The sequence below is a fragment of the Schistocerca cancellata genome, chromosome 9, assembly GCF_023864275.1.
Source record: "Schistocerca cancellata isolate TAMUIC-IGC-003103 chromosome 9, iqSchCanc2.1, whole genome shotgun sequence".
NCBI lineage: Eukaryota > Metazoa > Arthropoda > Insecta > Orthoptera > Acrididae > Schistocerca > Schistocerca cancellata.
In genome coordinates this window covers 482,487,506-482,512,726 of record NC_064634.1, presented here as the reverse complement: position 1 = coordinate 482,512,726, position 25,221 = coordinate 482,487,506, and the positions used below count along the sequence as shown (strand labels likewise).

General features: G+C 44.8%; 1 protein-coding gene across 1 annotated transcript in view; it reads right to left on the bottom strand.

Moving 5' to 3' along the window:
* The window catches only part of LOC126101510 (NACHT and WD repeat domain-containing protein 2-like), a 1,881,963-nt gene that overhangs the window by 398,115 nt on the left and 1,458,627 nt on the right, over positions 1-25,221 (bottom strand). Inside the window, exon 6 of the mRNA XM_049912154.1 lies at positions 2,575-2,654. Coding sequence (XP_049768111.1) covers positions 2,575-2,654 — 80 coding nt within the window. The remainder of the gene's footprint in view (positions 1-2,574; positions 2,655-25,221) is intronic.

Genomic DNA, 25,221 nt, shown 5'->3' with positions numbered 1-25,221 from the left:
ATACCACAACTTTAGGAACTTAAAACTCTGCAACGACAAAATGCAGAGCTAAGTACTATCTGTCGGCGAATTAAGGGAGCTATAAAGTTTCATTTAGTTGTACATTTGTTCGCTTGAGGCGCTGTTGACTAGGCGTCAGCGTCAGTTGATGCTAAGATGGCGACCGCTCAACAGAAAGCTTTTTGTGTTATTGAGTACGGCAGAAGTGAATCGACGACAGTTGTTCAGCGTGCATTTCGAACGAAGTATGGTGTTAAACCTCCTGATAGGTAGTGTATTAAACGTTGGTATAAAGAGTTTACAGAGAATGGGTGTTTGTGCAAAGGGAAAAGTTCTGGACGGCCGAGAACGAGTGATGAAAATGTAGCACGCATCCAGCAAGCATTTGTTCGCAGCCCAGGAAAATCGACTCGCAGAGCTAGCAGAGAGCTGCAAATTCAACAATCAACTGTATGGAGAGTCCTACGAAAAAGGTTAGTTATGAAATCTGGACGTCAACTACCCGAAGCGATGGATCGGCCACCAGGCAGCCCGTCACAGAGCACTTCATCACTGGCCTCCAAGAAGCCCTGATCTTACACCCTGCGATTTTTTCTTATGGGGGTATGTTAAGGATATGGTGTTTCAGCCACCTCTCCCAGCCACCATTGATGATTTGAAACGAGAAATAACAGCAGCTATCCAAACTGTTACGCCTGATATGCTACAGAGAGTGTGGAACGAGTTGGAGTATCGGGTTGATATTGCTCGAGTGTCTGGAGGGGGCCATATTGAACATCTCTGAACTTGTTTTTGAGTGAAAAAAAAACCTTTTTAAATACTCTTTGTAATGATGTATAACAGAAGGTTATATTATGTTTCTTTCATTAAATACACATTTTTAAAGTTGTGGTATTCTTTTTGAATCACCCTGTGTTATCATTATACACTCCTGGAAATGGAAAAAAGAACACATTGACACCGGTGTGTCAGACCCACCATACTTGCTCCGGACACTGCGAGAGGGGTGTACAAGCAATGATCACACGCACGGCACAGCGGACACACCAGGAACCGCGGTGTTGGCCGTCGAATGGCGCTAGCTGCGCAGCATTTGTGCACCGCCGCCGTCAGTGTCAGCCAGTTTGCCGTGGCATACGGAGCTCCATCGCAGTCTTTAACACTGGTAGCATGCCGCGACAGCGTGGACGTGAACCGTATGTGCAGTTGACGGACTTTGAGCGAGGGCGTATAGTGGGCATGCGGGAGGCCGGGTGGACGTACCGCCGAATTGCTCAACACGTGGGGCGTGAGGTCTCCACAGTACATCGATGTTGTCGCCAGTGGTCGGCGGAAGGTGCACGTGTCCGTCGACCTGGGACCGGACCGCAGCGACGCACGTATGCACGCCAAGACCGTAGGATCCTACGCAGTGCCGTAGGGGACCGCACCGCCACTTCCCAGCAAATTAGGGACACTGTTGCTCCTGGGGTATCGGCGAGGACCATTCGCAACCGTCTCCATGAAGCTGGGCTACGGTCCCGCACACCGTTAGGCCGTCTTCCGCTCACGCCCCAACATCGTGCAGCCCGCCTCCAGTGGTGTCGCGACAGGCGTGAATGGAGGGACGAATGGAGACGTGTCGTCTTCAGCGATGAGAGTCGCTTCTGCCTTGGTTCCAAAGATTGTAGTATGCGTGTTTGGCGCCGTGCAGGTGAGCGCCACAATCAGGACTGCATACGACCGAGGCACACAGGGCCAACACCCGGCATCATGGTGTGGGGAGCGATCTCCTACACTGGCCGTACACCACTGGTGATCGTCGAGGGGACACTGAATAGTGCACGGTACATCCAAACCGTCATCGAACCCACCGTTCTACCATTCCTAGACCGGCAGGGGAACTTGCTGTTCCAACAGGACAATGCACGTCCGCATGTATCCCGTGCCACCCAACGTGCTCTAGAAGGTGTAAGTCAACTACCCTGGCCAGCAAGATCTCCGGATCTGTCCCCCATTGAGCATGTTTGGGACTGGATGAAGCGTCGTCTCACGCGGTCTGCACGTCCAGCACGAACGCTGGTCCAACTGAGGCGCCAGGTGGAAATGGCATGACAAGCCGTTCCACAGGACTACATCCAGCATCTCTACGATCGTCTCCATGGGCGAATAGCAGCCTGCATTGCTGCGAAAGGTGGATATACACTGTACTAGTGCCGACATTGTGCATGCTCTGTTGCCTGTGTCTATGTGCCTGTGGTTCTGTCAGTGTGATCATGTGATGTATCTGACCCCAGGAATGTGTCAATAAAGTTTTCCCTTCCTGGGAAAATGAATTCACGGTGTTCTTATTTCAATTTCCAGGAGTGTATTTTGCTGGGGTATTGTGATATAATATAAGAAAAAACAACTTCGGAATTTACAATAAACATACACAATGTTAGAAAGCAAACTTCCTGAAACAGTTGGTCTCGACATGTGAAACAGTGAAATTGCTTAGCCTATTTGTAAATGTGTAGATGGGAATGCCAGTACAACTAAAGCTGTCAGGCAGAGAGACGACGACGTATGTAACTGGTCAGTGTGTGGACTCACCTCCAGCCCCATGTTGTCGTACTGGCTCTGCAGCTCTGGACCCACCACTTCCAGCAGCTGTCGCCGTTCCTCCGCGAAATCTGTAACCGAAGTGCGTGGAATTACTGAAGATGAAAAATGTGTTAGTAAACAAATCAGGTATGAAACGCAAAATGCGAAGATTAGTTCTTTTTGGCGACACAGCTGACTTTATCTGTACAATGTCTTGCAAACAACAGATTGGAGTGAAGAAGTAGATTACCTCTTTCTGCATCTGCGACAGGTGTTCAAAGCTGCAGTATACCTTCGGCTACAGATTAAGTACTGAAAATTTATTCCGTTGCGTAGTCATCAGTACTAAAGTACCGTATTCCGCACTAGCTTTAGTTTTAAGTTTAAGAAAGATCGAATATGCCAGATTGAATTTTCACTCTGCAGGAAAGTATGCACTTACGTAGGTCTTGCTGGTAGATTGCAACTGTGTGCCGGACCGAGACTCGTCCTCAGGACCGTTTGCGGGTAAGTGTTATATCAACTGAGTTTTATTTCCTGCAGTACCTGATTTTTAATCGGCCAGGAAGTTTCGTATCATTGCACATTCCGCTGTAGTGTGATATTCCACTCTGGAAAAAGTTCCCTCAGGTTGTGACTAAGTAATGTCTTCGCAAAGTCCTTCCTTCCAGTAGTGCTAGTCTTGAAAGTCTTGTGAGAGAACTTCTGCCAATTTTTGACAATAGCAGACGATGTAATGGTGGAGGTAAAGCTGTAAGTACGGTTCCTAAGTCGTCCTCGAGTAGCTCATTTGCTCCAGCGCTCGCCAGCGGAAGGTAATGGTCCTGTGTTATGAGTTCCAATCCGACATACAGCTTTAATTCGCGAGGAAGTTTAATATTTAAGATCCATTTACCCCTACCGTGTTACAAATTTAGGAAAAATGTCGTTGTCACAAGGCTGTAACGATTTTCTATAGAACTTTGGCCATACGCAGCCTTACGGCATTTGGTGCGAGAACATTACGTTGCGTTGTGAAGAGTACGCTCAGTACTTCTGAGAAGTAGTACGTACCTATAATCTGCAGGTGGCTAGTGACTGGTAGCAAACTGTTACAGCATTGAGAAAGGCTAAAATTACCCTGTCGTAAAAAATAAAGAGGGTGGGCCGCAGAATAGTTCATGCCCTTTAAGACAGGCAACCCTACTGTCATCATCCGCAGCCAGGACGGATGTCGGAATGTGATATGTCTACCTTAGTGTGCACGAAAGATTTTCGGAACAGACTTAGTTTGCGCACCTTGTATAAAAGAAAACAACAAAAGTCAGTGACGTAATCTACAAAAAAAATGGTATTCTCTCCTGGCGTATTTGTCTCTAATGTAACGGACATTAATGGCAAAACCAGAACGATTGAAATACGATTTATAGTCGCGAAGTAATTATTGTAGATCAGTAGTAATATTGACTCTGTGTGGAGGTGCAATAACTATGTCCGGTAAAGTCGCATGTAACACGTCGGAGAGAAAATTTTTAAATTATGAACGGGACCGTATGTGAGGCAGAAAATTGTGTACGAGACAAGCAGCTGACCGACGTTCGCGACAGTTAGCCCCGGCTGAATATTGAACAGTCCCTTGACGATGGTGGTTTATGTTACAGCTGCGGGAAGTGGAAGCAGCAGGAATGCGACGCACAAACATCCGTGAAATACGCTGTGGTCTGCAGACTGTGGTGTAATTTTGTAAGTAGGCTGTTTATGTTTTCTTTACGTAAGTAGGCTGTTTATGTTTTCTTATTGGCAACGTTACGTAGCGCTCTATATGAAAATCACTGGCTGTGCTGTGTGCAGTCTGTGGCTAGTTTGCATTGTTGTCTGCCATTGTAGTGTTGGGCAGCTGGATGTGAACAGCGCGTAGCGTTGCGCAGTTGGAGGGGAGCCGCCAGCAGTGGTGGATGTGGGGAGAGAGATGGCGGAGTTTTGAAAGTTTGTAAAAATGGTTGGCATGAACTGCTATATATATTATGATCATTAAGGTAAATACATTGTTTGTTCTCTATTAAAATCTTTCATTTGCTAACTATGCCTATCAGTAGTTAGTGCCTTCAGTAGTTTGAATCTTTTATTTAGCTGGCAGTAGTGGCACTCGCTGTATTGCAGTAGTTGAAGTAACGAAGATTTTTGGTGAGGTAAGTGATTTGTGAAAGGTACAGGTTAATGTTAGACAGGGCCATTCCTTTGTAGGGATTTCTGGAAGGCAGATTGCGTTGCGCTAAAAAAAAATATTGTGTGTCAGTTTAAGCACAGTCTTGTATAAATTTTTCTAAGGGGACGTTTCAATTTAAGACCCGGTCTCGTGTTTAGCATGGTTGGCTCAAATGGCTCTGAGCACTATGGGACTTAACTTCTGAGGTCATCAGTCCCCTAGGCTTAGAACTACTTAAACCTAAGGACATCACACACATCCATGCCCGAGCAGGATTCGAACCTGCGACCGTAGCGGTCGCGCGGTTCCAGACTGTAGCGCCTAGAACCGCTCGGCCATCCTGGCCGGCCTTTAGAGTGGTCGCACACAGGAAAACAATTGCTCCTTCTACCGATAACGCTTTTCGTGGTGGTACAGGCAAACAGTAGGTGTCTGAATGATACAGGTGCTATACATTTCTATCTGCACATTATAATTTACTGACGACCTGTGTCGGAAGACAAGCATCGGTTATCCAGTTCATTGCAACAAATTGAAATCTAAGTGTTTTAAGGCTATTGTTCAAATTGTACAAGGACTGTACTTAGAACGCTACCAAAAAGTTTCTCTACATCTGAAATAAATACTTGAAACTGTGTGAGATGCTTTGATATTTATGATCTGAACTTCCCATCGTTATCTGTGATGTGGCAACACCGTTCCTCACGTGCATTGCAAATTGATTGCAGCGGAACTGCCACATTATTGTCCAGGGAGGAGAATAATGTCTGTGCGTAGACCAATGCATTGTCTGCCTTTCTGTATTCAGTGAAGCACAATGGCAGGTACCGCCGACTTCGCCTTCGTGGAGCACTTAATGACAATAGTTAGGCTCTGTGAAAGGAAGCGCGGCAACAAAACTATGACACAGGTGACAGATATGTTTCGTGAAACATTTGGTGGAAAGGGACTGCAGTTTAACGTCCCGACGACAGCGAGGTCTTTAGAGACGGTGCACAGGCTGGGATTAGGGAAGGACGGGGTAGGAAAGCAGCTGTGCACTTTCGAAGGAGCCACCCCGGCATTAGCCTGAAGCGAGTTGGGGAAATCACGGAAAGCCTAAACCAGGATCGTCGGACGCATGCTTGAACCGTGTTCCTCCCAAATGCGAGTCCAGTGTGCTAACCACTGCGCCACCTCGCTTGGTAAACATTTGGTAAGGAGCCATCAAGACGTCTTGAGAGGTGGCATGAGCCCCCTCTCATATTTCTATGTTACGATTTTCCTCTCTAATTTCATGCAGTGAAAAGTCGCTATTCCTTCACACACGGACTTCCCACGCAGCGTCTCTCGTCACCCGGGTGGTCCGGTGACAGGCGGGCTCTGCTGATCTGGAAAGCCTTAAGCCGACGGGTGTGAGGAAGTCGAGTGAATGCTTTGCAGACGCCGACATTGTCAAAAGACACGCCCGGAGGGGTCTGAAGTAGCGGCTGGGCTAGAGGTTCCGTTACTTTGCAGAAACTTAGCGAAAACACTTTCTGGCGGGCTACCAGCGAGGCGTGGGAATGACTTGTGTACCCATGCAGTTGTGGTGGGAAAACTCCCGCGCTTTCTGCAAAATAGTAACTGGCTTGCTCAGGGCATAGCTCCGTGATGCAGCAAAATCAGCGCAGAAATTCGTGCCAAGAATCTCCATTGGTGGAATAGTAGTGCTCCGGCAATAGAGTGGAATTTTCCGCCAGTTTTCGAGTTGCTGATTGGAACGTTTAACCACGGCCACTGTCGTGGGGGCGGGAATGTCGTGTGTTCAGCCTGTACGGGTGCTCTAGGTAGTCGGCTCTCGCCTTTCAGTCGAGGACGTCGAAGCAACCAGCCATCGGCTCCGGTACGCCAGATCGTTTTCTGGCAGTTAAGAAGACAGTTTGGTAAGGTAAGTCCGCAGCACCGGCAGACAGGAATTTTTCTAGGTGATAATCAGAGCTCAGCAGAGCGCGCCTGTTCGTCTTTTTCTAACTTTGTTCTGTCTTGGGTAGCAGGAATTAATGTTGGGTTGGCTATGAGTTTTCTCTAAGATTTGAGTTGCAAGGAATTGGCTGCACATACCACTTCGTCATAATCCTCACAATCTAGTTTAGGGACAACTTCACATTCACAGCGTTTGTTTGAGTCTCCAATTTGAGCCAGTTTGATGTATTATAAATGTTTCATGTGTTTTTGTTTATTATTTTGTGTTTAGTCTTAATAAATCATATTGTTATTTTGGACAGAACTTTCATTCTGTTAATCGGTAGAGCAACCCCATCATTCCTCACTATGTTAATGAAACCTTCGTTTATTTAACTTATTTATCAAATTAAATTATTGCAGGTGCCAAACTTTCTTCTACTCCACTGGCAGGGTTGATTAGAGTCAGTTCGCGTATTTTTTTTATCCTTGTGCAACAGCAAAAGTTGGAGTTAGAATAGTGGGGGCTTAGAGCATCATGAACATATGTAGATTCTAGAAGAATTGAGTGTTAAATACACTGGTAGCCCCGGCACCTCGCAGTCTGGCTTTAAGAACAGAGCTTTTCGCATGGGATGTCTTTTGGATGCCCGATGTCTGGTCGTCCACCAACCAGAGGAGGAACATGCGCCAAAGTTAGGGCGTCTGTGATGCATTGACTCTCCAACTCGATCAGAGACCATGATGCATAACGTGAAATTAAAATGATGGCAATGCAACACCACTCGGAAATTTGATTAGGCATGCAAGTATTTCAGCTAGTTGTCGGCAGGCGACGTCTAGGATGATGTTTAATACCGTCCTCACCATTCCTGGTTGAAGCGCATTCTTTTCCCTGTTAAATATGCTCATTATCGGAATTGGAGGAATAAGTACATCTTCATATGCGCAAACGAAACTTCGCATTTTTATTAAGAAACTGAGAACAATCCAGCGCAAGTCACACTTTGGTCGAGTATGACTAAAGAACACATCTTTGATACGTGCAAATGTCTTAGGCGAATAACTTATTAAAGTTACAATAAAATAATTGCATATGCAATGGGATTTTCTGGCGACCCTGCGTGTAATCGAACTTTTAAATTGCATATAAATACCGATTAAGCCAGGGGCGGGCAGGAATCCTGCACATGTGCGGTGCACTTGCACGCGTGCAGTTACCAGGTGTTCCGCGTGCACACACAGGGGCAAGCTGGCCACCCGCTTATCTCCCATCCCCACCATACCTTCCGTCCGCTCCTTCCTCTGTAATGCGTTTTGTTTCCTAGCTTGCTTTATTGAGTGAATGAGTAAGGTTAGTAGGAGTGCTTGAAAGAAATCATGGTTTGAAAGAGTACCTATTATCTACGAAACGTTTTATTTAATTATCACAGGTGGAGTTTACAATACGTTTAATATCTGGAACAAAATTTCTACATACAAACACAAACAGTTACGTAAATTTTCATCACTGATGTTTGCTCTTAACCGATACTTATTAATTCAGCAAATGGTTTTCCAGCTCTCGCTATATTAAGCGCAGTCTTATAACTTGCACATACCGGTGGGCTATTATTGTTGTAGTCCTGAAAACTTGAAAACAGTGCTCCATAAAATGTTAAATCAGTTAGATGAGAGACATGACGAGAGAAAGTCGCAGATCTCTCGTGACAACAGCAACTACGACAAATTCAAATGGCTCTGAGCACTATGGGACTTAACTGCTGTGGTCATCAGTCCCCTAGAACTTAGAACTACTTAAACCTAACTAACCTAAGGACATCACACACATCCATGCCCGAGGCAGGATTCGAACCTGCGACCATAGCGGTTGCGCGGTTCCAGACTGTAGTGCCTAGAATCGCTCGGCCACTCCGGCCGGCCGACTACGACAGATTCATCTGCTATCGTCAGATCGCTCTTCTTAAGCTCAGTCAATTCCCCATCCGACAATAAATTGTACTCCTCCTTGCGAAATTTATTATAATGGCCTTCAATACTAAACTTCCGTTGGCCAGCCTGCCACATATTAAACATTTCGAATTTTCACGTTTTTGCACAAAGAAAAAATGATTCTCTCATTACTTTTTAAAAGATAGCAAATCTCCTCCGTTTCTTGAAATACAACGTTCACTACATAGTGCTCGCTTCGCATCAACGTCCGCAGCTTAGCCTGGCACTACACTGCCGCAACCTGCCGGCTGTCGCCACAGCCCCGGTCGACGCCTGCACGCGAGCAGCACACGTGCAGCGCTGTGCGCTCATGAGCCGCGTGCAACCTTTGCCCGCCCCTGTATTAAGCCAACACCATGTGACAGAGGTTTCACAAATAGTTTCCAAAGGCTTGAGAAAAATTTTATCGAGATTATACGGGGTTGAGCCAAAACATTATGACCGCTGGCCACTGCGAAGTCCACTGCCTCCTGGTGATGTTGCGGGCACGTGCTGTAGTAAGGAAATAATGCAGGCGGAAGAGAAACGAATGGGTGGTCGTTACGATGCAGATACGGAGCCGCAAATGCGGAAATCCACTGATATAAGCGGTTTTCAGCAAAAACACATTGTTGTGGCGCTGTGGCTTGGAAACTTGAATCTCTGGAACGGCGCAGCTGGTCGGTTGTTTGCGTATTATTGTCGTAAGTACCTCTGGAAAGTGGCTGAAGGGTGGCGAAATAACGAGTAGGCCGCACAGTATTGGATGGCCACGTCTCATGAGCAAATGTAGAGGTCGCAGGATGGCCCGCTGTGTAATCCAGGACAGGCAGCGGTCAGTGGCAGATCTGGCGACAGAGTACAACGCTGGTGTAGGCACGAGTGTTTCGGAGCTTACCGTTCGAACGCCATTGTTGAACATGGAGCGCCACATCATACGATCCCTACATCTTGATCCAACGACCTCGCCAGTTATGATTGCAGACGGCACTGCGTCACTGACAAGGGAACCTCCCCATCGCACCCCCCTCAGATGTAGTTATAAGTTGGCACAGTGGATAGGCCTTGAAAAACTGAACACAGATCAATCGAGAAAACAGGAAGAAGTTGTGTGGAACCATGAAAAAATAAACAAAATATACAAACTGATTAGTCCATGGGCAAGATAGGTAATATCAAGGACAGCGTGAGCTCAGGAACGCCGTGGTCCCGTGGTTAGCGTGAGCAGCTGCGGAACGAGAGGTCCTTGGTTCAAGTCTTGCCTCGAGTGAAAAGTTTAACTTTTTATTTTCAGTTTATGTGACAAACTCTTATGTTTTCATCACTTTTTTGGGAGTGATTATCACATCCACAAGGAAACCTAAATCGGGCAAGGTAGAAGAATCTTTTTACCCATTCGCCAAGTGTACTAGTTAGGTAGGTCGACAACATATTCCTGTCATGTGACGCACATGCTGTCACCAGTGTCGTATAGAATATATCAGACGTGTTTTCCTGTGGAGGAATCGGTTGACCTATGACCTTGCGATCAAATTTTATCGGTTCCCATTGGAGAGGCACGTCCGTTCGTCAACTAATCGCACGGTTTTGCGGTGCGGTCACAAAACACAGACACTAAACTTATTACAGTGAACAGAGACGTCAATGAACGAACTGACAGATCATAACTTTGCGAAAATAAAGAAAGTAAAACTTTCAGTCGAGGGAACATTTGAACGACAGGCCTCTCATTCCGCAGCTGCTCACGCTAACCACGGGACCGGCGCTCCTGAGCTCACACTGTCCTTGAAATTACCTATCTTGCCCATGGACTACTCAGTTTGTATATTTTGTTTATTTTTTCATAGTTCCACACAACTTCTTCCTGTTTTCTCGATTGATCTGTGTTCAGTTTTTCAAGGCCTATCCACTGTGACAACTTATAACTAAATCTGAGGGGGGTGCGATGGGGATGTTCCCTTGTGAGTTTTCACCTTGGATCTATAGAATCGTGTCTCCTGTAGAATGAATCGCATTTCTTGTTTCACCAAACCGATGGTTGGTCCTTACACGGCGTCATTCAGGCGAATGGGTGCACGGAATACGCACCGCTGCACACTTGCTGACCGGTGAGAGCAGAATGATGCTGTGGATAGCATTGACTTGGGCTTCCCTGGGATGTGTGTTGGTAATCAAAGGCATCATAACAGCAGTTACCTACGTTAGCATTATTATGAACTATCTGTATCGCTTCAAGCTTGAAATCTCCTTACTACGGCGACGACATGTTTCAGCAGGATAACTGTCACAGTTGCAAGGTGAGAATGGTAGTACAGTTTTGAGGAGTTCTGTAGTAAACCAATACCCGTGGCCTAGGGCAGCCGGCACAGTAGCTCAGCGTGTTCGGTCAGAGAGCCGATTGGCCTCTGTAATAAAAAAAACTGAGTGGAAGGATCAACCACCGAATTTGAACAGGATGTCTTGCGGCGTCCGCATCGACCAAACACAACGATCAATAACGAACAAAATGAAAAAAAAAGAAAAAAAAGGGGGTAGCGTCTTTGATTCAGAATCAAAACGTATTCGGTATCGGGTTCCAGTCCCACCGGTGCTTAAATTTTGATTAATGATCAGCATTGGCGGCCGAAAATTTCCGGCATAAGTACTCACCCGTCATTTTGACAACAGCCATGTCAAAGAGGGCGGAGGAGCGGACAGAGGTTCAGTGCACTCTCTTGTGCTTGGGATGGAAACTGCCCCTAGAGGGGGAAGAATCAGCAATGATCAACGGCATGAGGATGCAGAAGGCAATGGGAACACTGCATTAAAGACATGTAACGTGTATCCAGAGGACATGTGGCCTGTCATTGAAGAAGTGTCATAATGATCTCTCCATTGGCAAAAGATTCCGGAATAGTCCCTCATTCTGATCTCCAGGAGGAGACTGCCAAGGGGGAGGTCACCATGTGAGAAAGATTGAATAATCAATGGAAGGATGATGTTCTACGAGTCGGGGCGTGGAATGTCAGAAGGTTGAACGTGGTGGGGCAACTGAAAAAGGGAAATGCAACGCCTCAATCTTGATGTAGTAAGGGTCTGTGAAGTGAAGTGGAAAGAAGGCAATGATTTCTGGTCAGATGGTGTAGGGTAATATCAACTATAGCAGAAAATGATATAACGGGAGAAGGATTCGTTATTAATACGAAGGTAGGGCAGAGAGTATGTTACTATGAAAAGTTCACCGACAGGGTTGTTCTTATCAAAATCGACAGCAAACCAATGCCGACAACGATAGTTCAGGTATACATGCCGAGGTTGCAAGCTGAAGATGAAAAGAAAGAGAAAATGCATGAGGATATTGAATGGGTAATACAGTATATAAAAGGATACGAAAATATAATTGTCATGGGGGACTGGAATGCATTTGCAGGGGAAGGAGTAGAAGAAAAGTTTACAGAAGAATATGGGCTTGGGAAAGGAATGAGAGAGTTGAAAGACTAAGTGAGTTCTGGAACAAGTTTCAGCTAGTAATAGCGAATACTCTTGTCAAGAATCACAAGAGGAGGATGTATACTTGGAAAAGGACGGGTGATACGGGAAGATTTCAGTTAGATTACATCATGGTCAGACAGAGATTCAAAAATCAGATATTGGATTCTAAGGTGTACCCAGAAGCAGACATAGACTCAGATCACAGTATAGTAGTGATGAAGAGTAGGCTGAAGTTTAAGACATTAGTCAGGAAGAATCAATAGGCAAAGAAATGGGTACGGAAGTAGTAAGGATTGACGACATACGGTTGAAGTTCTCTAGAGCTATTGATACAGCAGTAATGAGTTTCTTAGTCGGCAGTACAGTTGAAGAGGAATGGACACCTCTAAAAAGGGCCATCACAGAAGTTGGGCAGGAAAACGTAGAAACAAAGAAGGTAACTGCAAAGAAACCATGGGGAACAGAAGAAATACTTCAATTGAGCGATTGAAGGAGGAAGTACAAAAATTTTCCAGGAAACTCAGGAAAAAAGAAATACAAGTCGCTGAGGAATGAAATAAATAGGAAGTGCAGGGAAGCTAAGACGAATTGGCTCCAGAAAAAATATGAAGTCATAGAAAAAGAAATGATTGTCGGAAGGCCAGACTTAGTATACAGGAGAGTCAAAACAACCTTCTGTGACATTAAAAGCAAGGGTGATAACATTAAGAGTGCTACGGGAATTCCGCTGTTAAATACAGAGGAGAGAGCGGATAGGTGGAAAGAATACACTGAAAGCCTCTATGAGGGAGAAGATTTGTCTGATGTGATAGAAGAAGAAACAGGAGTCGATTTAGAAGAGATAGCGGATAAAGTATTAGAACCAGAATTTAAGAGAGCTTTGGAGGACTTAAGATCAAATAAGGTAGAAGGGATGGATAACATTCAATCAGAATTTATAAAATCATTGGGGGAAGTGGCAACCAAACGACTATTCACATTGGTCTGTAGAATGTATGAGTCTGGCGATATACCATCTGACTTTCGGAAAAGCATCATCCACACAATTCCGAAGACGATAAGAGCTGACAAATGCGAGAATTACCGCACAATCAGCTAAGTATGGAAAAGAATGACTATGAGTTTGTCGTTAGGAAAGGTAAAGACACCAGAGAGACAATTTTGACCTTGTGGTTAATAATTGAAGAAAGACTCAAGAAAAATCAAGACACGTTCATAGGATTTGTGGACCTGGAGAAAGCGTTCGACAATGTAAAATGGTGCAAGATGTTCGAGATTCTGAGAAAAGTGAGGGTAAGCTATGGGGAGAGACGGGTCATATACAATATGTACAACAGCCAAGAGGGAATAATAAGAGTAGACGACCAAGAACGAAGTGCTCGTATTAAAAAGGGTGTAAGACAAGGATGTAGCCTTTCGCCCCTACTGTTCAATTTGTACACCGAGGGAGCAATTATGAAAATAAAAGAAAGGTTCAATAGTGGAATTAAAATTTAAGGTGAAAGGATATCAATGATGCGATTCGCTGATGACATTGCTCTACTGAGTGAAAGTGAGGAAGAATTATATGATCTGCTGAACGAAATGAACAGTCTAACGAGTACAGAGTATGGATTAAGAGTAAATCGTAGAAAGACGAAGTAATGAGAAGTAGCAGAAATGAGAACAGAAAGAAACTTAACGTCAGGATTGATGGTCACGAAGCAGATGAAGTTAAGGAATTCTGCTACCTAGGCAGTAAAATAACCAAAGACGGACGGAGCAAGGAGGACATCAAAAGCAGACTAGCAATGGCAAAAGGGTATTCCTGGCAAAGGGAAGTCTGCTAATATCAAATATTAGCTTTAATTTGAGGAAGAAATTTCTGAGAATGTACGTCTGGAGTACAACATTGTATGGTAGTGAGACTGTGGGAAAACCGGAACAGAAGAGAATCGAAGCATTTGCAATGTGGTGCTACGGACGAATGTTGAAAATTAGGTGGACTGATGGTAAGGAATGAGGAGGTTCTGTGCAGAATCGGAGAGGAAAGGTATATGTGGAAAACACTGATAAGGAGAAGGGAAAGAATGATAGGACATCTGTTAAGGCATCAGGTAATGACTTCCATGGTACTAGAGGGAGCTGTAGAGGGCAAAAACTGTAGAGGAAGACAGATATTGGAATACATCCAGCAAATAATTGAGGATGTAGTTTGCAGGTGCTACTCTGAGATGAAGAGGTTGGCACAGGAGAGGAATTCGTGGCGGGCCGCATCAAACCAATAGAAGACTGATGAAAAAAAAAAGTGAACTCACATTGATGTCTTGGCAAATTTGCCTGATCTGTACCCCATAGAACACATATTGGGCGCTAGCTGCGTGCCCGTAAACCACCAATCCATTAATTGCGGGAATTGCTTGACCTCAGAGTAGACACCTATGCCACATAGATCTGGAATCCTGTCAAAGGTACTGTTGTACTGTGTTTGAAATGTGCAATAACACGCTATTAAACAGATGGTCATAATGTTCTGGCCTATCGGTGTATAGTGCGAACTGAATCTAAAATTAAAGTAGTCGCCGGCCTGTGTGGCCGAGCGGTTCTAGGCGCTACAGTCTGGAAGCGCACGACCTCTACGGTCGCAGGTGCGAATCCTGCCTCGGGCATGGATGTGTGTGCTGTCCTTAGGTTAGTTAGGTTTAAGTAGTTCTAAATTCTAGGGCACTGATGACCTCAGAAGTTAAGTCCCTCAGAGCCATTAAAGTAGCCAACATACGAAATACGGGGTTGAAATAACGAACAACACAGTGAAATGTAACCTTAAACATCACTTTCTTGTGTCGGTTCGAGCATGCTGAACTGCATCAAGCAGTTTCCATCAAAATTAGAGAAACTCAGCGTTTGGCAAGAAGGAATTATCAGGGCGTGAGGCACTTCGGGTTTGGTCGCAGAAGTGTCCACATCAGCTAGCAGTTCGGTAGCGGAAGTGTCCGCGTTGTCTTGTGGTTTGGTCTAAGAGGTGTTCGGATCGAATCCGTTGATGATAGCAATGAAGGACGAATCGTTTGACGTTGCATCGCAGTTGAGCCACCAGATCTTCGAGTTGCGAAAGGATGCAGACGACATCTTCTTTACGGAGGGGCTGTTGTACTTTACTAGAGCGTAAATCTCGAGTGGGCGAGTAGTAAATTCATAGATGGTCAAATAACGGTGCTATCCACTTAAACTTACACCTCAGTTTGAAAACACAACTGTCGCGGTATTCATAGTAGAGTTTATACAGTGATCAGCCAGAAGATTATGACCACCAACCAACTACCACTATAAACCTTGTAAGTAGGCTGTTTATGTTTTCTTATTGGCAACGTTACGTAGCGCTCTGTACGAAAATCACTGGCTGTGCTGTGTGCAGTCTGTGGCTAGTTTGCATTGTTGTCTGTCATTGTAGTGTTGGGCAGCGGCAGCTGGATGTGAACAGCGCGTAGCGTTGCGCAGTTGGAGGTGAGCCGCCAGCATTGGTGGATGTGGTTCTAAGGACAATTCCAAAAAATTTGTGAGTGCACAAGTGGTGGTTATGGACTTGCTATATTAACTGCAAGACTCTTCAATGGTGATTGTGCACCCGCACAGTCACAACAGATGGCTGCTGGCCATCTCTACAAGGACTGCAGTGGGTCTGCATCTTTGATGACTCACCAATACCATTATTTCTACAAGGACTACAGTGGGTCTACACCTTTGCTGACTCACCAATACCATTATTTCTACAAGGACTGCAGTGGGTCTGCACCTCTGGTGGCCCACCAATACCACAATCTCTACCAGGACTACAGTGGGTCTACTGTGTGATGACCTACCTACCAATATTCATCAACTTCGACTGCCTCTGCTGTGGGTTCGCTCTGTTGTGGCCCATTACCTGTCAGCATGTCAGCACTGTCTTTCTGTTGGAAGGACAACACTACTTCTTCAAGACTGCATGGACATCCACTACTTCCGTGTGCATTGTCTCTTACTGCTCAGACTTTGATAAAAGAAACGGCAGTTTTACTGTGATGAATGATCAGGACTGTCTTTATGGACTGTGAGAAAATTTTAGCTTTTGACCAACATTGTATAAATAAGTGTGTGCATTTGATATCTTTGTTATTGTATTTATGAAAGTTTTTTTCAAATCATTATTGGCCACTGCCCAAAAATATTTTGTAAAATTTTTTGTGGGGAGCATGGGGGCTATGTAAGTAGGCTGTTTATGTTTTCTTATTGGCAACGTTACGTAGCGCTCTGTATGAAAATCACTGGCTGTGCTGTGTGCAGTCTGTGGCTAGTCTGCATTGTTGTCTGCCATTGTAGTGTTGGGCAGCGGCAGCTGGATGTGAACAGCGCGTAGCGTTGCGCAGTTGGAGGTGAGCCGCCAGCAATGGTGGATGTGGGGAGAGAGATGGCGGAGTTTTGCAATTTGTCATGAAATGCTATATATATATATATTATGACTATTAAGGTAAATACATTGTTTGTTCTCTATTAATATCTTTCATTTGCTAACTATCCCTAGCAGTAGTTAGTGCCTTCAGTAGTTTGAATCTTTTATTTAGCTGGCAGTAGTGGCGCTCGCTGTATTGCAGTAGTTCGAGTAACGAAGATTTTTGTGAGGTAAGTGATTTCTGAAAGGTATAGTTTAATGTTACTCAGGGCCATTCTTTTGCAGGGATCTTTGATAGTCAGATTGCGTTGCGCTAAAAATATTGTGTCAGTTTAAGCACAGTCGTGTATAAATTGTTCTAAGGGGACGTTTCATAACCTCTCCAAGCCACACTAGCGTCAGCTGACGAGGAATGACTGCTAGTCAGACACACGCACCGTGAAGTAGTATCATCGATCATGCTGTCCGTGTGTGGAGTGGGGAAGGCGCGCCATCAATCCGAGTCTGACTGACGGCAGATTGTGTTGGCTCGGAGGCTCGCAATGAACATTTAGTAAACTGCTCGTCGGGTGTTCGAGAAGTGCTGTGGTGAGTGTCGTCAACAAGAGGTGAAATCAAGGTGAGTCCACGGTCATAAGTCGTGGGGTTGGGTGGCCACCCCTATTTACAGATGTCGGACCTCGTTGGCTGGGCAGACTGGTAGGACAGGCAGCAAACTGTGGCTTTAATGCTGTTCAGAGTACAACTGAGTATGAACACACAGTTCACTGAACGCTCCTAATGATGAGTCTCCACAGCTGACAACCGATGCATGTACAGGGTGTTTCAAAAATGACCGGTATATTTGAAACGGCAATAAAAACTAAACGAGCAGCGATAGAAATACACCGTTTGTTGCAATATGCTTGGGACAACAGTACTTTTTCAGGCAGACAAACTTTCGAAATTACAGTAGTTACAATTGTCAACAACAGATGGCGCTGCGGTCTGGGAAACTCTATAGTACGATATTTTCCACATATCCACCATGCGTAGCAATAATATGGCGTAGTCTCTGAATGAAATTACGCGAAACCTTTGACAACGTGTCTGGTGGAATGGTTTCACATGCAGATGAGATGTACTGCTTCAGCTGTTCAATTGTTTCTGGATTCTGGCGGTACACCTGGTCTTTCAAGTGTCCCCACAGAAAGAAGTCACAGGGGTTCATGTCTGGCGAATAGGGAGGCCAATCCACGCCGCCTCCTGTATGTTTCGGATAGCCCAAAGCAATCACACGATCATCGAAATATTCATTCAGGAAATTAAAGACGTCGGCCGTGCGATGTAGCCGGGCACCATCTTGCATAAACCACGAGGGGTCCGCAGTGTCGTCTAAGGCAGTTTGTACCGCCACAAATTCACGAAGAATGTCCAGATAGCATGATGCAGTAATCGTTTCGGATCTGAAATATGGGCCAATGATTCCTTTGGAAGAAATGGCGGTCCAGACCAGTACTTTTTGAGGATGCAGGGACGATGGGACTGCAACATGGGGCTTTTCGGTTCCCCATATGCGCGAGTTTTGTTTATTGACGAAGCCGTCCATGTAAAAATAAGCTTCGTCAGTAAACCAAATGCTGCCCACATGCATATCGCCGTCATCAATCCTGTGCACTATATCGTTAGCGAATGTCTCTCGTGCAGCAATGCTAGCGGCGCTGAGGGGTTGCCGCGTTTGAATTTTGTACGGATAGAGGTGTAAACTCTGGCGCATGAGACGATACGTGGACGTTGGCGTCATTTGGACCACAGCTGCAACACGGCGAACAGAAACCCGAGGCCGCTGTCAGATCACCTGCTGCACTAGCTGCGCATTGCCCTCTGTGGTTGCCGTACGCGGTCGCCCTACCTTTCCAGCACGTTCATCCATCACGTTCCCAGTCCGTTGAAATTTTTCAAACAGATCCTTTATTGTATCGCTTTTCGGTCCTTTGGTTACATTAAACCTCCGTTGAAAACTTCGTCTTGTTGCAACAACACTGTGTTCTAGGAGGTGGAATTCCAACACCAGAAAAATCCTCTGTTCTAAGGAATAAACCATGTTGTCCACAGCACACTTGCACGACAGCACACGCTTACAGCAGAAAGACGACGTACAGAATGGTGCACCCACAGACTGCGTTGTCTTCTATATCTTTCACATCACTTGCAGCGCCATCTGTTGTTGAAAATTGTAACTACTGTAATTTCGAAAGTTTGTCCGCCTGAAAATGTACTGTTGTCCCAAGCATATTGCAACAAACGGTGTATTTCTATCGCTGCTCGTTTAGTTTTTATTGCCGTTTCAAATATACCGGTCAATTTTGAAACACCCTGTACCACGGTTAACACTAGGACATCGGCAACTGTGACTGAAATGGGCACGTGACCATCTGAACTGGACGTTGGCGCAGTGGCGGAGCGTTGCATGGTCGAATCAATCCCGATATCTTCTTTCTCAACCTATGGATGGCCGCGAATCCGTAGTCTCCCAGGGGAACAGCCCTTGACACCTGTACTTCGGGACAGAGACAAGCTGGTGGAGGGTTACATTATGCTTTAGGGAACATTCACGTGGGCATCCATGGATCCTGTGGAGATCGAGTAACGTACCACGGCTGCCAAGGAGTATTGCACACTGGTAGCAGACCACGTATGCCCCTTCACGACGATCATGTTTCTCAACGGCAGTGGCACTTTTAAACAAGATAATGCGCCATGTCGTAAGGCGAGGAGTGTGGTAGAATGGTTCGAGGAACATAGGGGCGAGTTTCAGTTGATGTACTGGCTCCCCTAACTCATCAGATCTGACCCCAATCGAATACATCTGGGATGAGATTGAACATGGCGTCGGAGTTCATCGCCCACCCCTCCCCGGCATTTACGGGAATTAGACTTGTGTGTCCAGATGTGGCGCCAACTCTCTCAAGTGACCCACGAAGGCCTCACTGCTTCCATGCCACGACGCTTCTCCGCTGTTACCCATCACAAGGTGGACATATTTGCGATTAGGTAGGTGGTCATAATCTTCTGGTTGATCAGCGGATATCGTTTAATAGACTCGTTTCTGAATAAATCTGATTGTTTATCTAATCAGTTTTTCTACTTTGTACCTTCACTGTATTAAGGTTGCTGCAGTCAACCAGTGTTCAGGGAGATACTTCTGATCACAGTAAGTAATATGCAAATATATGTTGTTCCACTCAGATAGCGTCAATCACATACAGATTTATCCAAAGTGCCTGCTTTACGGTGTATGCCGACAGCTGTAATTTTGCGTTATGCACTTAACTTTAAGCACAATTGAAATTTAAATGGTAGACCTTAAAGAACTGGGCTCCTCATAGTTAATTTTGATGGGCTGGATTGTAACCACAACCGGAGTTTTGCAGTGTAAAGATGTTCTTTGCTATTCACACCTGTAACGAGAGTGGCATCCGTTACTGACTTACTGGCGCTGCTTGTTTGTCCGACAATGTGGTCTTCGCTCAGCTATATTAGTTTTAGTGTCTTATGTAGTGTGTTAACCATACATTTTACGTTATTACTACTGTAAATTTAAAAATACAAGTTTCCCAGAGTTACAGTATCTGTGTAAAGTGTCTGCTATGAGTCACGACAATAATGTACAGTCGATAAGCCTAGGAATAACAAATTTTATTATCTAGCATGACAGAGAGGTTGCTGATTCTGTTAAACATTGATGTTATTTGCTCAGGAATGGGATGCCACTGCAGCAGATTGGCATCTTCAGGCGAATATGTGTATTCTTTAATACGGAAAGAAAGGCATTTCAAAACAGCAATGAAAGTAGTCAATAAATAACTCGTAGGCACACAAAGAATACTAGCTGACGAATATAAATGTGACGAAATGCCTAGGGCAAATTTTGCACAATGCTACGCGGCAGACAAGACAGTTATTATCACAACGATAGTCACTTCGCTAGTCGACTCTTCAACAAATACCGGAAGGACTACTGTTGTGAGCATCTCCAGTAAAGACGTGACCAAGTTCAAACAGGCCACCAAAATATCCTTGTTGCCCCAAAATGTTGCCTCCTCACATGTGCAAGCGTTTCTTGACTCCAGAAAGCCAATGTACACTGCCTGCTAATGTAATTTACTTAATCTGTCAAAGTTCTGATTCCCTTATACTAAGTAAAACCCAGAAAGTACACCTCAGATAATTGTTGACAATTGATTTCTTTTTTTAATATTAGTGTGAGATGGAAAGTTATTAAGTATTTCAGAATAAGTTCTGTGAAGGATAATTACAGCTAACTTAGCTCTTGTCCAGAGTAAGAATACTTTTGCAAAAGTGAAAGCAGTTATACTTTAACTGTATTCTATCAGTAGATATCCCGTATCTTTTTAATGGATACTGATTACCACACCCATGTGAAATTTTTATTGTTGTAAGTGCAATTAATGTAATTCGGTTTGTCAAGCCAGACATCGCAACAAATTTATTATCTACAGTTGTGGTCAACAGCGACCTCTACAAAGACAGACATTCAACATGCGACCAGACTGGAACATCGATGTAAGTTTAATTGGCAGGAAGAATGTAACTGAAATTAGACACAGGTTCCTGAAAACGAGCTCAGTGTGTTCATTGACTGACACCGAGCATTTCGAAAAGCGTATGACACTCCAGTGGCCGTGATAATACAGCAGTTAAATGCTCAAAAGAAAGCTTATTTGATTCACTCACGTTGTCTCCCTGGGGCAACTAAACATCCCTAACAAAGTACTGGCAACTGACTAAGACATTGCTTTCACTTTATGTCGTCGAACATCAGGACAAGAAAAGTTTATTAGACATTAGTAGACGGAAAGACCCACCATTGCAGTACAATCGGTGGAAGCTTTTATTTTTATTTTATTTCTTTTTCGTCAGTTTCTCCTTGACGCTGTCCGCTACGAATTCCTCCCTATGCGGCAACCTCTCTGTCTCAGAGTAGGATTTGCAACCTACATCTTCAATTATTTGCTGAATGTATTCCAACCTCTCTCTTCCAACTACAGTTTTTACTCTCTGCAGCTCCCTCTGGCACCATGGAAGTTATTCCCTCACGTCTTAACAACTGCCCTATCACCCTGTCCCTTCTTCTTGTGAGTGTTTTCCATGTAGTCCTTTCCTCGCCAATTCAGTGGAGAAACACCTCATCCCCCATCTTAATCAGTCTCCCTTATTTTCAACATCCTTCTGTAGCACCGTTCTGTAGCAAATGCTTCGATTCTTTTCTATTCTGGTTTTACACAGAAGCAATACAGCCTTTAAAGATCTGAGGGTACGCGTGTGGAGCGATTTAATGTGGAACGACCACATGAAGTTAATCGGGGATAAGGCAGAAGCCAGACTGAAATCCGTTGGAAAAACCCTCAGGAATTGGAGTCCAGCCCCGACTTAGATACGGTATCAGATGGGACTGACAGAGGAAACAGGGAACATACAAAGAGCAGCACCGCGTTTCATTGCAAATTCTGTCAGTATGCGCGTAAGTATCACGCAAATTCTCATGCAGATCAGTGATCAACACTAAGGAAGAGGCCTTGCGTATCAATGGGTGATTTACTGTTAAAATTTCAACAGCATACATCAACCAATAAATACGTATATCGCTTCCTCCTACGCATAGCTCGCTACAAGACCGTGAAATTAGACCTACGGATATCCTAGTTCATACGGAGACTTACCAACAATCCCCCGTACTCTTAGTGAATGGAACAGGAAAAGTCTAAAGTGGTTCAAATGGCTCTGAGCACTACGGTACTTGACATCTGAGGTCATCAGTCCCCCAGAACTTAGAACTACTTAAACCTAACCAACCTAAGGACATCACGCATATTCATGCACGAGGCAGGATTCGAACCTGCGACCGTAGTGGTCGCGCGGTTCCAGACTGAAGGGTCTAGAACCGCTCGGCCACTCCGGCCGGCGCACAAAGTAGCCTGCACCACACACCGTAAGGTTGCTTGCAGAAGACATATGCACATATTGTTGATGTCGAATCCGCTGACGACTTTGCTTTAAATGCCTGTAACGTTAAAAGTATTTCGATAATAGGTAACATAACAGCGTTGAGAATAAAGTTTTATGATAAGCACATCATGCAAAACCACGTGACATACGAGGCCGTCACCAACAACTTCGGCGTCAACTTCTGCAGCAGCGGGTGACGCAACTATTACGGCATCAGCCCTAGGTGACGTAAGGAGAATGCTTGCGCAAGAATTGCAAAACGAGCGTCGTTGTTAAAAAGTAATTTAATTTTCCCCTTAATTTATTGCATCAACTTTCCCTCCTCGCTGATGGTGGACGTTTCGAGTCAGGGCGCTGTTTTAATTGGCGAGCAGAGACGGCGCAAATGAAGTTCTCTGAGACTGTTGACGAGAAAAACTGCCGCGGAATGGAATTCGCCCTGTGGGGGTGGGGCGGGGCGGGGCTAGCGATGGAAGTTTGCACGCTCAGAGTCGCCTGTCGCGTGAAAAGTTCATTAATATAATTAGTTTATCTGCTTTTGGACGACCTTGGCTGAGTGGGAGTTAATACCCACGCAAAACAAATTATTTCGCTTAGCTTGTCCCCCAGTATGCGTCCAGGCAGAAAATGAATTTTGATGCATAACCTTCTTTCTTGAAAGTAAAAGGCAGTACTTCAGTTTTCCAATTACATCTCTCGTACCTTAAAGTTTATTGCAGTTGACTTCGAAGACTGTTTATGTAGTAACTATTTGAAATATCATTAATAGTACAAGTTTATTATAAGAGCGAGTTGCTATTAAAGATCAAATTACATAATATACCGTGGAATCTAATTCTGTCTACATCTGTTCGTTTTCGGCTGTTCACTTAAAATAGATCACGGTTGTACCGTTTGTACTGTTTCTAAAATATATACAGTTCTAACTTGTCATAAGAGAATTGTTGTCCCATTAGGCTGTTTACGTCACCATGTTAAATATCATTCAGCTAATTGTCTATTATTCATCGTAATTTAAAATCCTTAAACCGCATTGATGGTATGTAATGGAAACCTCGTAACTAAATCTGTCTTTGAGAACCTCATGATTCCAGTAACCAGAATATTATCAAAATAGAGGTTTCAAAGTGCATGGATTTCTCTAATGTGTCAATAACTACCCTCTTATTACACTACTGGCCATTAAAATTGCTGCACCAAGAAGAAATGCAGATGATAAACGGGTATTCATTATACTAGAACTGACATGTGATTACATGCGTGCATAGATCCTGAGAAATCAGTAACTAGAACACGACCTCTGGCCGTAATAACGGCCTTGATACGCCTAGGCATTGAGTCAAACAGAGCTTGGATGGCGTGTACAGGTACAGCTGCCCACGCAGCTTCAACACGATACCACAGTTCATCAAGAGTAGTGACTGGCGTATTATGACGAGCCAGTTGTTCGGTCGCCATTGATCAGACGTTTTCAATTGGTGAGAGATCTGGAGAATGTGCTGGCCAGAGTAGCAGTCGAACATCTTATGTATGCAGAAAGGCCTGTACAGGACCTGCAACATGCGGTAGTGCATTATCGTGCTGAAATGTAGAGTTTCGCAGGTATCGGATGAAGGGTAGAGCCACGGGTCGTAACATATCTGAAACGTAACGTCCAAAGTGCCGTCAATGCGAACAAGTGGTGACCGAGACGTGTAACCAATGGCACCCCTACCATCACGCTAGGTGATACGCCAGAATGGCGATGACGAATACACGCTTCCAATGCGCATTCACCGCGATGTGCCAAACACGGATGCGACCATCATGATGCTGTAAACACAACCTGAATTCATCCGAAAAAATGACGTTTTGCCATTCGTGCATCCAGGTTCGTCGTTGAATACACCATTGCAGGCGCTCCTGTCTGTGATGCAGCGTCAAGGGTAACCGCAGCCATGGTCTCCGAGCTGATAGTCCGTGCTGCTGCAAAATTCGTCGATCTGTTCGTGCAGATGGTTGTTGTCTTGCAAACGTCCCCATCTGTTGACTCAGGGAGAGAGACGTGGCTGTACGATCCATTACATCCATGCGGATAAGATGCCTGTCATCTCGACTGCTAGTGATACGAGGCCGTTAGGATCCAGCACGGAGTTCCGTATTACCCTCCTGAACCCACCGATTCCATATTCTGCTAACAGTCATCGGATCTCGACCAACGCGAGCAGCAATGTCGCGATACGATAAACCGCAATCGCGATAGGCTACAGTCTGACCATTATCAAAGTCGGAAACGTGATGGTACGCATTTCTCCTCCTTACACGAAGCATCACAATAACGTTTCACCAGGCAACGCCGGTCAACTGCTGTTTTTGTATGACTAATTGGTTGGAAACATTCCTCATGTCAGCACGTTGTAGGTGTCGCCACCGGCGCCAACCTTTTGTGAATGCTCTGAAAAGCTAATCATTTGCATATCACAGCATCGTGTTCACGTCATCTTCATGGTGTAGAAATTTTAATGGCCAGTAGTGTATATAGTTACACATTTAGGAACACTATCTGCAACAATGAATATTTTTTTAGAGAGCGTTTTTGTCTTTCGTGTAAAATTCAACAAAGTGTCGAGATTTGCCTACCATCGATATGGTGGTACGTTACAACACCAAACGGTTAGCATCTATTGAGACCGATCCCGAATAAGTAATTTTG